At 38.1% G+C, this 16,766-nt stretch overlaps 1 protein-coding gene across 3 annotated transcripts in view; it reads left to right on the top strand.

Annotated features, from left to right (window-relative positions):
- LOC143875578 (alpha-1,6-mannosyl-glycoprotein 2-beta-N-acetylglucosaminyltransferase) overlaps window positions 1-16,766 on the top strand; it is a 32,733-nt gene that overhangs the window by 3,692 nt on the left and 12,275 nt on the right. The window contains exons 2-11 of one of the 3 annotated variants that reach the window (XM_077377171.1): window positions 2,701-2,797; window positions 7,321-7,457; window positions 8,151-8,261; window positions 8,381-8,482; window positions 8,683-8,791; window positions 8,887-9,087; window positions 9,711-9,879; window positions 10,240-10,321; window positions 10,491-10,584; window positions 11,448-11,544. In XM_077377171.1, coding sequence (XP_077233286.1) covers window positions 2,756-2,797; window positions 7,321-7,457; window positions 8,151-8,261; window positions 8,381-8,482; window positions 8,683-8,791; window positions 8,887-9,087; window positions 9,711-9,879; window positions 10,240-10,321; window positions 10,491-10,584; window positions 11,448-11,544 — 1,144 coding nt within the window. In that variant the 5' untranslated portion in view covers window positions 2,701-2,755. The remainder of the gene's footprint in view (window positions 1-2,700; window positions 2,798-7,320; window positions 7,458-8,150; window positions 8,262-8,380; window positions 8,483-8,682; window positions 8,792-8,886; window positions 9,088-9,710; window positions 9,880-10,239; window positions 10,322-10,490; window positions 10,585-11,447; window positions 11,545-16,766) is intronic. The other 2 variants (XM_077377170.1, XM_077377168.1) reach the window with 2 other exon arrangements.

Raw genomic sequence — 16,766 nt, 5'->3', positions numbered from 1 at the left:
GGTATAGCTACAAGGTACATGCTTGCAGCTTGGTTCCACCATAATGGGAACAGCCTTGATTGATTTGAACTGTTCGCTATGGACCACACCTTGGATCGCCCATGGCACAATAGTTGACAACTCCTAACCGCTCAATCAATGGATTTTTGGACATTGAATGTGAACAAACAAATGTGTGTGTGTGAGGAGTGATTGATCGTAGCCATTCATGTGATTCCATGCCTAAAAATCTCTTTTTTTGAATGGTGATGAATTTATTAAGAAGGGAGTAAAAACTCCCTGATCGAGGTGGTCAAGCTACATGAAAACACAGAAGGAAAGGAAAAGCCGAAGAACAACATCAGGGAGGAAGATGATCTCCTCTGATTGGTGAATGCTAGATTTAGAGACAACTTTGAAAGTGGGGAGAATCACCAGCCACCTCCTACGTTTGGTAAATGTTAGAGGCACATTTGTAACTGGGGCTAACAACTGCCCATTGCACCACAGTAGAGAAGATCTGTTGCTGGATGACCCGAACCTCTCTTGAGTCTTGACATCCCTATTAAAACCCTTCCGTTTCTTTCATTATAAACTAACTAAAAGAAAGTGAGTAGAAACAAACCCCATAGAATATGGCCCCTAGGAGGCCAAGGTGTAAAAGCATGAGAATCAAATTACTCAACTTTGTGACCAGTTAGAACCCAACTCAAACCAAACATTTTTATTTTTTTTTGAAAATGGTTTTTCAAATTTTATTGATATAAAAAAAGACCGAGGTGGTCAAGATACAAAGAAAAATATAAAGATGTTTCAAAAGTCATATAAACTCAAGGCAGAAATTCATCGTAGAGGACAAAAGAATCCTTGCAGACTCATCTTTTGCTAGTCTAACCGCCACCTTGTTGGCCGAGTGATGCATATGCTTAAATTCGAGAGAGAGAGAGAGAGAGAGAGAGAGAGAGAGAGAGAGAGAGAGAGAGAGAGAGAGAGAGAGAGAGAGAGAGAGAGAGAGAGAGCTTCCAATCTAACATCTCATCGAACCATCTATCAAATCTCCAAGGAGGATTTTGGGAACCCTTAAGCCAACAAATGACATTTAAGGAGTCCCCTTCTATCACCACATTTTTCAAACTATCTCTCACCATCAATTTCAAACCCTGAAAAACTGCACGCACCTGCGCTTCGGTAGAATCCGCCACCCCGATGGGGCCTGCATAGGCCCAAAGCACCTCTCCTCTATCATTATGCATAACACCCCCAACACCGGCAGGCCTGGGATTTCCCAAGCTAGATCCATCAAAGTTTAACTTCAAGGAACCGGGAGCAGTGGGCGACCAAGAAAGATAGTTTGAATGGAAATACAACGAAGAAACAAATGTTCAACTGTCTCACCTAAAGCGAGACATATAGTGCAATGCCTGACAATAATCCTAGCGTGGCTATGGACATTTCGTTATGATCAGGTGATCATAGCTATCTGATCAAGATATGCTGAAAGTACAATTCAAATATAATAATGCATTTTATCTAAATGCAGTGTCCAAAGAACCATTGAATATATTGTTAAAATGGTTGATTTTGGGCTATGACCTATCTAATTGAACCACACCATGCAAGTAGTTGATATCATTCAGTGTGGGTCCCATGTGTGTGATTTAGGTAGGAAGCATGGTGAATATGATGCATCCAGGAAGCATTGGATCATGCCTATATATATTTGCTATCTATTTATTGTGTCCGAAATCCTAATAGGAGTGAACCACCCACGATGAGGCCTACTACATTCAGGATTCAGAATGATCCAGGTAAAGCTCACGTGTTCTGCTACAAAGCACTATGCTAAAGTGAAACTAGGCTGCATAAGATAAATTACTCATATACATATACCTGCCTAAATGCATGCATAAATCCTTTAAAGTTGAACTTAATGGAACCACCAGAGGAATAGAGTGCCCCCAAGCATCTTGGCTTCTGCGAGTCCTAATACGCTGCACAGATTGACATCCAGTCAGAACAAGTTGCCTATATGACACCCATCAGAGCTCTCCTGCTGGTCTTGGTTGATATTGCAACCTGTTTCAAGGTCATCATGAGAGGCATTGGGCCATATATTTTGATAGATATGTGTTTGGTTGATCAACAATTCACTCAGAATAATTGGTGGTCCCAGAAAAGTAAAAGTATTCATTGTTTTTATTATCATGCTGGGGATATTTCTGTCTTTATGTTTATCCAATACTTATAACTTAGTGCTGGCTGTTGATTTTTTATTTGCAATTTTATTCCTTGAAAAGAGAGAATCCAACCGTTACATATGAAAATGGAACCTAGCGTTAAGTGCTCTAGTAGCGTTTTCATAATGCATGCAATTGATCCTTTAAAAACCAGGATTCTTTCATCCAGTTTTTGTTCTAAAGAATATTTCAGTCTAGGCTGTCCTTTTAAAAATTGGCATGTTCCTACTGAGTTGTTTTGGTTTGAACAAACTGGTTATTGCTTTGGTTGGTTTTTATGTGATGTTGTTGTGGATTGGGATTAGGAGTCCTGTAATGTCCATTTGGTTGCCACTGAAATAGTATTTCCTGGGAAAGGGAAGTATAACGACGCCATTTCCTCTTTCCCAGAGACGCTTGGTTGCCACTTGCCATGCACGGGATTTTTATTTCTACTTTATTTTACATGGAAAATGACGTCATTTTACTTTCTTTCTACTTCTAGTTAAAGTGCATCCAAGTGGACCCGTAATGTTTAATGAGGCACTAAGGAGCATGTGATGATTGGGATCAGCGTTACTATGTTCGCTCGGCAAGTAAAGGTATTGTGAACTGGTTCAGCATGAAACAATTCACAATAATTGAAAGGAAGTGCAAATTGTGATCCCAGTCACATAACAAACATTTTGATGTGTTAGACATTTTGAACTTCCCCCATGTATCGGTTTGATGTTCGGCCCTGTTTTTCTCATCAAGCCCCATTTGGCTTCTTTTTTCTTGTAATTTCTTTGAAATAAATTCAATGAAAAATCGTATATTGAAAGAGGAAATGGTTTGTGAGCAGCTACCCAGATAAGCTTATCTGAGCAGGAGCTCACAAACACATGTGGCCCCACATTTTTAGGGGGGTCCAAAGCATTCATTTGGAAGGCCCTTCCATGGATAGGGTGTGTACCAAAAATCAGCACTATAGGATCATCCTAACCCTGCCATTTGTGGAGAGAGAAAATGGGCAGTTATTGTATTCTTCAGAAATCACATTCTGTTGCTAAATTTCACTTACGGTAGGAACTTAAAGCTCACCATCCCTGAAATGACCGTTATATCCCTTTGATTCTGTTTCAAATTACAGTTCGTTTTATGATTCTCATTTTGGAAAAAGGGTTGGAAAAATGGGTTTTATACTCTCGTTGCTTCTTTATCATTTTCATTTTTAGCCGACATGAGCTCATTGTTCCACTTGGGTGAAGTGACTGGTGTAACCTTGAAATTTGGATGGAGATTAGAGTTTGTTTTCTTATTTGATGTAATTTGCAAATGGATCTGGTTAAATTCTGCTCCTAAAGGAGGGGTGCACGACATGTCTTTCTATATATAGTAGCTACTCTCTCTCTCTCTCTATACACACACACACACACACACTCAACTCAAGTCAACTAAGCCTTTGTCCGAAACTAGTTGGGGTCGGCTAATGAATCCTTTAGAAAATTTTCATGAAGAAGGTGAAAGTATCTACCCGGCTCAAATTGACTAAGTCTAATCCTGACACTAGTTGGGTTCGTCTACATGAATCATTTTCTTCCATTCTATCCTATCCAAAGTCATGTTCTCTGTTATATTCCTAGCCCTCAAGTCTTTCCCCAATGTTCCTACCCAAGTTGTTTTTGGTCTACCCCTACCTCTTTTTACTCCATCAACTTGGCACGAGTCACTTCTTCTTACTGGAGCATCTAAAGTGCTACGTTGGATATGCCCAAACCATCTTAAGCGGTGCTCTGTCATCTTCTCCTCGATTGGTGCCACCCCGACCTTTTTACGGATGTCTTCATTTTTAATTCGATCTAACCTTGTGTGGCCGCACATCCATCTAAGCGGGAACCGTCACAATTCGTCGTACTACCACTTCTACACTTTCATAAGGCACCAGGCATAAGGAAAACTGATTTCGTAGCAAAAACTACCATGAGCTACCAATCCATATCCCTCCTGCCTATCATCACTGAATTCGCATCTTATGTCTCCCCTACACTCATCTTATGCACATGCTGCTTCTTGGTGGCCCAATATTCTGAGCCATACAGCATGGCTGGCCTCACAACTCTCTCATAAAACTTTCCCTTCAGCTTGGTAGGTATTTTATGATCGCACAGAACTCCTGAAGCATGCTTCCTCTTCAACCAACCTGCTCTTATTCTGTGGTTAACATACTCTTCAATCTCTCCTTATGCAGGATTGAACCAAGATAGCGAAAGATACCCTCTTAGGTACCTCTTGTCTAGTCATATTTGCTACATCCTCGCCCTGCCTCCTTACATTACTAAAGTTGCACTCCATATACTCTGTCTTAGTCTTTGGATTCCAAAGTAGCTCTCTAACTCTATCTTAGAATTAACTCCTGCTTTGGTTTCGGCAATTAATACTATGTCATCTGCAAATAACATACATCAAGGTACCTCATCCTGGATATCCTCCGTAAGTTCATCCATAACTAGAGTAAAAAGATAAGGGCTTAGAGTTGATCCTCGATTGAATCCTATTGTAATTGGAAACTCACTAGACGTGCCATCCATAGTTTTGACACTAGTTACTGCTTCATTGTACATATCCTTAATCATATTAATATATGAAGTAGGCACTTCTTTCCTTTCAAGGACCCACCACTTTTTTCATCTGCAAATATCATATGCTTTCTCCAAGTTAATGAAAACCATACGAAGGTCCTTTTTATTTTCTCTAAATCTCTCCATTAACCGCCTAATCAAGAAGATAGCTTCCATAGTCGATTGTCCGGGCATGAAGCCAGAAGAAAAACTCTCTAAAAAACCAAACCCTAAATAAAACAATAGAGTGGGGTAACAAAATACAGAAAAAATGGTGTCCAAGGGCAAAACGAAGGTCAAAGATCCTCGGCTTGAAGATCGCCGCTCTTTCAAGAACGGTTTTAAATTTTATACTGATAACGAGAAGATCAAGATGCCGATTCGCAAATCGTTGGACGTTGACGGAAAGATGATTGCAAGGAAGTCTCTGATACCGACACATAAATCAGTACCCTCTAATGTAATTATGAAGACGGAAAATGCGGAGAAAGCTACAGGCAAATGCGAAATTATTGTCAAAAGACTCAAAATCAAGACTGGGAGAAAAGCGTTGGCCGATGTGAGCAATGTCGGGAGCTATCTATTGGGAAGACGACTAATGACAGTGCTAAACTTGAGGCCCGCGATCAGCACATGTTAAAAGATTTCCATGCGTCAAATATGGGTGCCAGAGAGGTTAAGATTTGCTCTGATGGTGTGACGATTAATGGCCAGTTTCGTAGATCCGTTGGTGCTAATGGTGGAAAGGTTTCATGTAAGCCTCTAACATCAACATGGAAGTCCGCTGCTTCTAAAAGAATCTGCAAACGTTTTTCATCAATTTAATCAAGGAATGAAATGACTAAGGGGACTGACGATAAATTAGGTAGTATCAAGACGAATGTTAAACATTCAGAGAAGATTACAAACAGAAGTAGTATTTCTGTTGGAATTAGGACCAGTGCGTCGTTCCAACAACCGGCGGGGAGCACCTCAGTATACGATCACGCGCAGTAACTGGGAGTCCTATTACACCTAAGGTCAACATCAATTCGCCCTTACTCAATTTGGCTCAGACCTGGATGCAGTAACTCAGGCATTACCCAATAGAGGTGCCAGACTGCTAGGAGAATTGCACTTAGAGGCTCCAAAACCAGAATGACCTCGAAGTCCAAGCTACTTTAGGTTTGAAGAAGAAATTTGTGTCTACCACGCAACATTCATGCATGAGCAAAGAAGGGAAAGTAGCAATCAGACTTATACGGAAGGATATAGAACCAAAAATTTCAAATGATTGTAGTTTAGACTTTAGACAAGCCTCCATCTATTGACCATGGCCGCTCAAGTGCGAGTGTAACTGTAATTATTTCTAGACCTAAAAGTAGCCGCCGTAGATCTCATACATCCTCACTAATGGCAAGATCTAAGGTTATAGGTGAGTGTGCTGATTTTTCCAAGAAGGATGGGCTGCCAAATATTGATGATGTCACCAATCACCTAGAAGCTGCGGAATATGTTGATGACATCTACCAACATTATTGGGTCATGGAGCCACAAAATCCTTCCTCAGGGAACTACACGAGTATCCAGATTCCAGACAAATAAGCCCAAGAATGCGTGGCATACTCATCAACTGGCTAATTGAGGTTCACCTCAGATTTGAACTGATGCAAGAAACACTCTTTCTTATGGTAGAGTTAGTTGAGAGATTTCTCGCTTTGATTACAATAAAAAAGGATGATATATATATATATATATATATATATATATATATATATAGAGAGAGAGAGAGAGAGAGAGAGAGAGAGAGAGAGAGAGAGAGAGAGCGCGTCAAAAATTCATGTGGGCCCACATTTTTTGGGGTGATCCAAAGCATTCATTTGAAAGGCCCTTACATGGATAGGGTGTGTACCAAAAATCAGGTCCATAGGATCATCCTAACCCATCCAAAATTGGAGGGAAAAATGGACAGATACTGTTTCCCCACATATCTGCCCATTTTTCCCCTCCACAAATGGAAGGGTTAGGATGATCCTATGGACCTGATTTTTGGTACACATGAATATAGGGCCTTTTAAATGAATGCTTTGGATCCCCCCAAAAACATGGGCCCACATGAGTTTTTGATTCTCTCTCTCTCTCTCTCTCTCTCTCTCTATATATATATATATATATATATATATATATATATATATATATATAGTAGCGAACCTGATTAAACGAACCAGGAGCGAACCAAACTAGAGAACTGAAGCAGACAAATGAAGCAAATAAAAAATAGCCAACTGGGTTCATGAGAAAGTTGCGAACCATGATCCCAAAGCCAACCCAATCAAAATAATGAACCATGTAACATTGGTTGGGAGACTGTAGGGAAATCAGCTTTGTCACCCTTTACATTAATGATATGAGGTGTTTAAGTTGGTAGGATTGGAGGGCAGTTTGTAATGTTGCAATTGGCATTAACTGCTGGACAGTTTGTATTCTTAACGGTTTTTGAGTTACCCATTATGTGCTGGTTTCTGAAAGTGAAGTTGGCTTTGTAGATATCTCTCCTTGTGGCAAGAAATGAGAGGGAAAGCACTCAGATTGCTTTGCGTCCAAAAGTCTCATGGGGAGGACCTGGTATTGCAGGGGTTGTACAAGTTCACTGTAGTGACTTGTGCTCTACTTCTGGTGATAGGTTTGACATTTTGATGATTTACTTTTTCCTTAGGGGCTGTTTGGATACGTGGATTTTAGAATCCAGGTTTTAGTTTGAAAGCGGTGTAAAATTCTGGATTTTACAATCCATTATCGTGGATTTTATGTAAGAAATCCAGGTTTTAGAAATCTCTCCTCCATCTTGAGATTTCTAGAACCTGGAAACACGGGACTATCTCCTACTCTCTCGCTCAGCGGAAAGAAGGGTCAGAAATTAGAAAACAACGGACGGTCTCCTTCTTCGCTCGTCTCTCATCCAGGATTTTGGGGAAATCCAAGATTCTAAAATCCGCGTATCCAAACTGCCCTCGTTTGGGTACGCGGATTTTAGAATCTTGGATTTCCTCAAAATCATCGATGGGAAGCAAGAGAAGAAGGAGACAGTCCGTTTCGCTTCTCTTTAGAATCCTGGATTTTAAGAAAGACTGGTTTTAGAAATCTCTCCCCCATCCTGAGATTTCTAAAACCTAGAAACATGGGATGATCTCCCTACTCTCTTGATGACGGAAAGAAGGATGGGCAATCAGAAAACTACAGATGGTCTCCTTCTTCTCTCGTCTCCCAACTAGGATTTTGAGAAAATCCAAGATTCTAAAATCTGTGTATCCAAACGGCCCTTACTGCTTTAGATTTTTGTTTCTGGAAATATTTTGTAAATAGTGTCAATGTGCAGGTTGTTGGTTGGGCAATCGTTGACTTTACGTCGTGTGGTGCCTATCTTAGGTGTGCCTGATGCTCTTGTGCCTCTTGATCTACCTGTCACTCAAATAAACCTACTTCCTGGGTACTGTTCAGATGAAATATTTAAAAATGCTTCTTATAGTATAGCCAGGCAGGTGATTGGAGTTCTGTAGAATGTTTTCTGTCCCACTTTCAATAACGGAAATATTATCTTTGCTGCAGAGAAACGACAGCAATTTGGATTTCAGTTGATGTCCCTGCCGGGCAACCCCCTGGACAATATGAAGGGGAACTTTTCATTACTGCTATGAAGGCAGACACAGAGTGATAACCTAGCCTGTTTACCTCAGTTAAATATTAGTTTTCTTTGATGTATAGTTGTCTTTTAGTTTGATTTTTTAAAAGTTGAAAATAATTTAAAACGTTTTCTGGTATTTTTTTTTTGAATGACAGGTTTTCTTAAATCTTTAATACTTATAACTATTTGGTTATGGGTTTTTGTTAATATGCTATCAAATCAACAGGTCCTCAGCACAATGTCTAGCTAAATCTGAAAAGTATCAATTATATAGAGAAATTAGAAGTTGTCTTGAAATGGTGGAACCAATAAAGGGAAATCCATCAGCGGAAATGGTGGGTATTTGAACAAGCATCCATTTTCTTTCTAAATCCTTGGAAGATCCTGTTATTTCTATAAGTTGTTTTATTAGTTGTTTTCCTTTTTGTAGGTGGAAAGAGTGAAATCTGCATCTACAGGTTTAAGAAGAATTCTTATGTCACCAACATTTAGGGAGTTTTCCCTAGAAAATGGGTCAGGTGACATGATGGATGAAGATATTCTGACAAACATTTCGATCCGTTTGAAATTGAGTGTGACTGTGTGGGACTTCATTCTCCCAGTGACTCCTTCACTTCCGGCAGTCTTTGGTGTATCCTTTGCTATTATTCCTTTTTCATTTGGAAAAGCTTCTTATATTTTTTGCACAACTTTCCAAAATGATTATATTCCCTTGTCCATGTGAAACTTAAACCATTTCAATGCGTTCAGAGTTTTACCTAACATAATTTCTCGAAGATATACAAATTTTGCCCATGCTTGGGCAAGTTCAAGCCTTTATGACACTTATACTTATACCATTTTCCGCGTGCTTGCCTTAACATGTTTTGATAGAGGCTTTATATTATCTTTGTTTTTCTAATGAATATGTGTTGCTTGCTTGTGGGATACCATGGCCCACAATTTTAAGCCATTGGTTATAGTATTATTGCAGTGCTAGGGGATTGGTCAGTGTGGTATGGTATGTATACCATGAACCTGGATTTTCGTGTGTTATATTTTTTTTCATTGGCTTGATCATCAGGTTCCATTTCTGGGTTTGTGAAATGACGGTTTTGGAATTCATTCTGCCTTCGAATTTTTAAGCCGTTGGTTGTAGTAGCCAAAGTTATCTTGCATAAGATGAAAACTTGTTAATGAAATGGATTCTTTTGTTCCTCACTTGTCGACAAAATGGATTGATTATATCATCTCACTTCTTTGACTATATTTTAGATATCTGAAACCGTGATTGAGGATCGTTTTCGAGTAGATCATGGGAGTGTTGGGTGGTATGATGCATTAGACAGGCACTTCAAATGGCTTCTTCAATTTAGAATTAGCCCATTCTTTTGCAGATGGGGTGACAGTATGCGTGTATTTGCTTACACCTGCCCCTGGCCAGGTAATTTGGTGAAAGAAGTCTAATTGTAAGATATATGGTTAACTTCTATATACGCCATAAAATGTGTGTTTGTTGTTCTGCTCAATTTTTTTTTGTTCCAATTGTAAATTCTATCACTAGAGGAATGATAGAATGAAGTGCGCCCTTGCAAAAATCAGCTTCAATGGCGCCATTGCTGGTTGATTTATGCGAAGGCAACATGGTTTCCACTTTTTTATGCGTCATCCACTTTTTCCGACACCACAATTTGCAGAAATTAACCAATAGGGGCGCCCTTGAAGCTGATTTTTGCAAGGGTGCCCTTCATTCCATCATTTCTAGTATCACTATCTGGTTGATAATATTTTATTATTACTGTAGCTGACCATCCAAAATCAGACGAATACTTTTCGGATCCAAGATTAGCTGCATATGCAGTACCATATGCTCCAGTTCTCTCTGGGTATGTCATTAATCCCATAATACTTTTTTTTGAAATAGTGATAGATATATTAATAAAAAGGCAAATCCCTAGACCAAGGCAGTCGAGATGAGTACAACTTCTGTGAGGTATTTTTATTTCAGATCTTGTGATAGATTTGATAAGCAGCATCTGTTTTGACATGCAACAGTAGTGATGCTGCAAAAGATGCCTTGCGGAGAGAGGTCGAAATTTTGAAGACAAGGGCTCACTGGAAGAAAGCTTACTTCTACCTTTGGGATGAGGTATGAACATGTTGTAGCAAATTAGTTTGAAACAATCAGCCCTCTAGTGCACCTGTGAAACTTGACTTGCACAGCCAGAGTCCCTGGTGGCTACAGGTTATGGTGTGCCTTGACTAATGTCATAGTCATGGTTTTAAATATCCACTGAAACCAATATGAAATGACCGAAATGTTTCTGTTTCCATCTCCACCGAAACCGAAATGCATAAACCGAAATCATAAGTGTAATAGGTGTATACTATATTAGTTTTTTCTTGACAGTTTCGTATACTATATTAGTATGTATTATATAATTATATTTATACGAAGTGAATGCAAAATGTGGTACATGCATTATAAGTATTTATATGAATTACGTGTGAAATTGCCAGGATTAGAGTTAGTCGATTTGAACCGGGTAGACTCTTTCACCTTCTTCATGAAAATTTTCTAAAGGATTCATTAGCCGACCCCAACTAGTTTGGGACAAAGGCTTAGTTGAGTTGAGTTAAGTACATGTGAAATTTGGCAGGTACTAAATTATTTGATATGCTCGACGACGCATGTCATTAGGTGTTTGATGTTTTAAACCATCATGGATGACTTTCTTGTTTATATAATTATTTCTAAGTTCGTATTTGTGCTTATTCTAGTCTTTCTGGAAGTTTCTTCTTTAAATCCTGTCATTTGCATATATTTTCATACGTTTGCTTCATCTTACAGGATTTTCACCGAAACCGAAACGTTTCCATTTCAGTGACGACTGAAACCGAAAGCAAAACCAAAATTTAAACCTTGGTCATACTAACCAATAATAAAGTATGTGTTCTGTCATCTAATTGTTCTTTTTGAGGGACTAAAATTTATGTCATACTGCCTGCTAGCCTTTAAATCGGGAGCAATATGATTCAGTCCGCAGCATGTCCAGTGAGTTACAGACATATGCACCTGATGCTCGTGTTCTAACTACTTACTACTCTGGTAAGAACTTTATGCTGCCATACTGATTTTCAGTCTGCTATTTTTTGAAAATGTTCTATCACCAGTCATTTATATATTATTTTTCTATATTAGTTCCACTCCTTCAGTTGTATTACCCCATTTATCACAGAGATGGATTGATCAATGTTGGTCTGGAACTTCGATTGGAGTCACCTGAGATGTATTTTGATACATGTACATGTTCGCAACAAATTTCGCATACATGAAAAAGAGAATCACACACGTAAAACATATTGGGATCAAATTCCCCACTTGCAAGAAGAGGTTTTATTAATTTTTTTGTGGAGACGTACACTTCCGGATATGTTAGTCATTAATTACATTTCTTGAAGAAAGAAAATACCTTTGATTATTTATCATGAGGTTCCCTATCTAAATACAACTTTTGGTTAATTCTCTTTTAGAAAGAGGGACTTTTTGAAAGATCTGATTTTTGTGAACAGATCCTCTCAGACCAAATTTCTTTATCCTGGAGGGGACCTTACTCATCTTTCCTTTGGGGAAATATCATCGTTATCATCTTTCTCCCGGAGGAGAAAGGTCTTCTCCCTTTAGGGAGTCTCTAGGAAGAGATCCTAAAGAGAGGTGAGATCCTAAAGGGACCTCTAGAAAGTCTCTGGAAGAGATTCTATAGGGATTTTCTTTCGTCTTTTTTTTCGGGAGCCGTCATCTTTATCATCATTCTCACGGAAGAGAAAGGTCTTCCCAGCTGAGGGAGTCTCTGGGAAGAGATCTCAAAGGGACCTTTAGAGAGTCTTTGGAAAAATTCAAAATGGATTTTTTTCGTCTTTCTTTTGGGGAGCCGTCATCTTAATCATCATTCTCACGGAAGAGAAAGGTCTTCTCCCTTTAGGGAGTCTCTAGAAAGAGATCCTCAAGGGACCTTAGAGAGTCTCTGGAAAGAAATCCTAAAGGGATTTTCTTTTGCCTTTCTTTTGGGGAGCTGTCATCTTTATCATCCTTCTCCTGGAGGAGAGAGGTCTTCTCCATTTAGGGAGTCTCTGGGAAGAGATCTTAAAGGAACCTTTCGAGAGTCTCTGGAAAGAGATTCTAAAGGGATTTTCTTTCGTCTTTATTTTTTGGAGCCGTCATCTTTATCATCTTTCTCCTGAAGGAGAAAGGTCTTCTCCCTTTAAAGAGGGACCTTTAGGGAGTCTCTGTAAGATATTCTAAAGGGATTTTCTCCTTTCTCCTGAAAGAGTAGGGTCCTCTTACTTATCTCCTTTCTGGAACCTTTTGGAAGAAGTTTGCAAAAAGAGGGAGAGAAAAGAAAGAGAAACTGTTAGTGCCAGAAAGCTTTTCTCACCTTTCTCTCTTCTCCTTTTATTTTTTCCTTTCGTAAGTGATTGGTAACTGCCACCTCACCCCTTATATCTCAACTTTACGATCTCCACTTCCTCTTTTGTGTGGGAGTTACGTAACTTCCTCTTTTTTGAAAAGTGGATGACTCATTTCTTCCTTCGCGAGTTATTTTGTTCCCTAAAATTTAGGGATTTCTTTCCCTTAGTCGTGGGCCCCTTTTTTTGTTTCTTTTTCATTACTGTACTTTAACATTATGCTTATCCTTTTTACTCTAGGGAATAACATGATGCGATTTCGATTTCGATATTGACCGAAATCCAAAATTCTGGTCCAAAATTTCGGATTTCGGTCGAAATTTAAAACCATGTGCATAACCACGCCTTTTCTTTCTCTTCTCATTTTACGAAGGGATTTTACTATTATCCCCTTTTTGTAAAACTAGTAAAAACGCACGTGCATTGCAAGTGCGTGAACAAAGGATTATCATATGTAATTTTGTTTTGGGAACAATCAATTTATATTGTGGCCCATTAAATGGATGGTTTGGATCATCCTATGATACAGGGTGTAAGATTCTTTTGAAAAATACTTGATTGTATGGACTTGCACCATAGGTTGTATGCCAAAAATCATTTCCATATGTCATTTATCTATAGATTGTAGGGATGCGATCATCATTTGGGAATGATCAAATGGACGGTTTGGATCATCCTATGGTGTAGGCCTTAAAATATTCAGTAAATTTTTTTCTTTTTTGATAGGTAAGTTGGGGTTTTGCGGGGACCCCTACCGGCTTATTAAAAACATACTTCACTACATGGTGTTACACCATATATATATATTCTAACAAGAATTTTGTGACAAAGCTTGCAAACCAAAAAATATTTCTTACTCCCTATTAAAAAAAAAACTACTGTATAACTTACACCATAGGATGATCCAAACCATTGAATTGATGGGCCACATCGTAAATAGGATGTTCCCAAAAAAACACATTTCCATGCGATGATCCTAGCCTATAGTCTATAGAGGAACGGCATATTTAGGAAACATTTATTGATTGGAGGGTTGTAATTATCCTATGGAAATGAATTTTGGCACACAACCTACTTACATTGTGGCCCATCAAATGGACGGTTTAGATCATCCTACGATATAAGCCATACAGTACTTTTTGAAAAAAATACTCACTATAAGGACTTACACTATATAAAAACTCTCATAATCACATCATTTCCCTCTAAATGATGGGGAAATGGGTCAAACGGACCGGGTCAAATTGACGCGGGAAATTTTACGGGTCATTGGGCTTGGACCCGCATCCGGCTCGTGCATCATCGGTTGATCCAAACCGTCCATGTGATGGAACACAACATCAATAGGTCATGCCCGTAAAATCAGTTCCATAGGCTGATCCTAGCCCTCCAATCTCTAGAGGTTTCCATAATATGGTGTTCCTCTTCAGGCGCCCGGAATTCGTATATATTTCGCAAAGTGTGCCGGAATCGTAATATCCCCAAAAAATTCATCAGGAGAAGTAGTTTGTGCGTAATTGTCATATGTCGATACCTCCTCTCCGTAGTTTTTTTTCGTAATTGTCATATACAGGCATCCGTGGTCCGTAATTTGCCTACAAAACTTTAATAAGTACTGATTATTATCGGTAGCTCCTTTGGTTACTCATTATTGCTAGCCACCTTTACAGACATAGTATTTACGTGATGTTTTTCAACACGGCTAATAAGACAAATCTCTTAACACACACAATTGCAAAGGACGGGCGAGATGCAGCCTTCGGAGAAGGTGGCTAGCAGATGGGAAGAATGACAGGTCACCAGTTTGGTTTTGGAAGCATTTGCAGGGGTACTTGACGATGGAAATGGCAAAAATACCCTTTGTCAATTGGCTGTAAGGGGAATTATTTTCACCAACACAAATGGGACACGAGGAAATTGTAGAAAAGAAGGGAACGAATTGTTAAGGTTCTCGCTTTATATATAGTGTATAGATTTTGAGTCCAACGATACACATCAATTGTATTTGGTTCTTTATGTCCTGTTTGGAATGCTGCTGATTTAGTGAGTAGGGTGATACTTAAATCATGGAGTTGAAATTCCGTTTGTTATTTATTTCCTCCCCAATTTGCAAATTCATTGATTTTTTTTCTAAAAAATGTTTTAATCTCATTTGTGAATTGGTTGATTGAAAAATTGCCTGGGTGACTAAATTTGGCACTCGATCTTTTACCTGTGGCATCTTGGGTGTGTAAAAATTAGCAAGGTCTTTTGGCATCAACCTATAAATTGATTAGTATTGGATTTTGGAGTGTGATACAAAATTGCCGATACTTTGCTTTAATGTCTGTATCAGGGAGTATCGTTGACTTAGTATCGATATGCCACCATGTCGGTGTTGAAATCATTGGATTTCTGGTTGCGTAAAAAAAGCAACCCATAGCTCTTTTTTTTTTCCTTCGATCGTTATCTCAGGGATTAAGGGTTGTGTGACTGTATAGTTTACTCAAATTGAGCATAAAAAACACACATGCGATGAAGCATGAACTGATGAGTCGATGGGTCTAGGTATTTTCTTTGTTTTTGTCATCTCTCTCTCTGGGCTAGGAATTTGTCGTATCATCAAATTTGCATGATTCATTGAATGTTGTTTGGTGGGATTCGGTGGTTATACATGGATTTTTTTTTTTTTTGTGTTTTTTATCTTTTTAATTTGGGCCTAGTTTTTTTTTTTTTTTTTCATTTTTTATATTTTTATATGTTTTTGAGTCTAGTTGCTCACATTTATCTCGTCATTTAAATGTTTTCTTTTCTTATCAATTTTTTATGCCTCACATATATTTCGTGTTCTGATTTAAATGTGTTAATATTTACCTTCATATTTAGCTTAACATATGTTTGAATACTTGTGTAACTTGTGTAGCATTGTACTTTGGATAGTCATCTTCTAATAGTGCTATATGCAGTACCATGGTACTGTTGTGTGAGAGTACCTTGTGTTGCATAATTTCTGAAATTGTATTACATTATCATAAATATATATATATATATATATAACTTGTTTCTAGACTTATAGTTTTAGTTGTAGGTAGAAACTTAATAAACAACTGGAAATAGCTGACCTGATAGGCTCGCCTGCAAGTTAGAAAAACTGTAAATTACAATCAAGGTTTTAAATTTCCATTTTCAGTGGAAATTTCTATAATTGAATTGATTGGAGATGCCTTTGTTTTGTCATAGCCACACATATTTGTCTCAGGATATTTTATTTTACTCTTTGCTATTTTTGGGATTTATATTGTAAAAAAACTACAAAACAAAATGTTTAAAATACGTAAAAATATAAAATTTAAGCACACAATTAGGACAACAAATAATCTCATGATTTTTTCGTGAGATTTTCGTGATATTTTTGACATAAGAAATCAAATATGAAGATATCTCAATGATATTTAAAATTCTTTGGAAATTTTTTGAATTTTGTCATTTTATAAAAAGTTGCAAAATATCACGATATTTTCAAAAGATATTGGAGATATCTGTGCCTCTTTTTTTGAACTTCTATTTTTGCTTCTCCTGATGCATTCAACTTCTAGCTAATTCACTGCCATGATATCTTCATGTGCGATCTTATGTATATCCTATTATCCTCAGCATCATAATATTTTCAAAACATGTTGCAGATATTTGTGACTGCTATTTAGTTTTGCTTCTCCTGATGCATTCAACTTTTGTACACGGCCATGATGTTTTCATGTGCAATCTTATTTACCCTCAGCTAATAGCTTTTTGTTAGTAATTTGATTCCAATCAAGTTCAGCTCATCTTTTACATCCCGGGCTTATAGTACTTGTACATCAAAGTTGTTGTCATGGGTCTGGAGCA

This window comes from Tasmannia lanceolata, unplaced genomic scaffold, assembly GCF_043159265.1.
Source record: "Tasmannia lanceolata isolate RefF3 unplaced genomic scaffold, GAP_Taslan_0.1 ptg000004l, whole genome shotgun sequence".
NCBI classification, from domain to species: Eukaryota; Viridiplantae; Streptophyta; class Magnoliopsida; order Canellales; family Winteraceae; genus Tasmannia; species Tasmannia lanceolata.
Note: the sequence above shows the minus strand (reverse complement) of the source record. Positions and strands in the feature narration are given on the sequence as shown.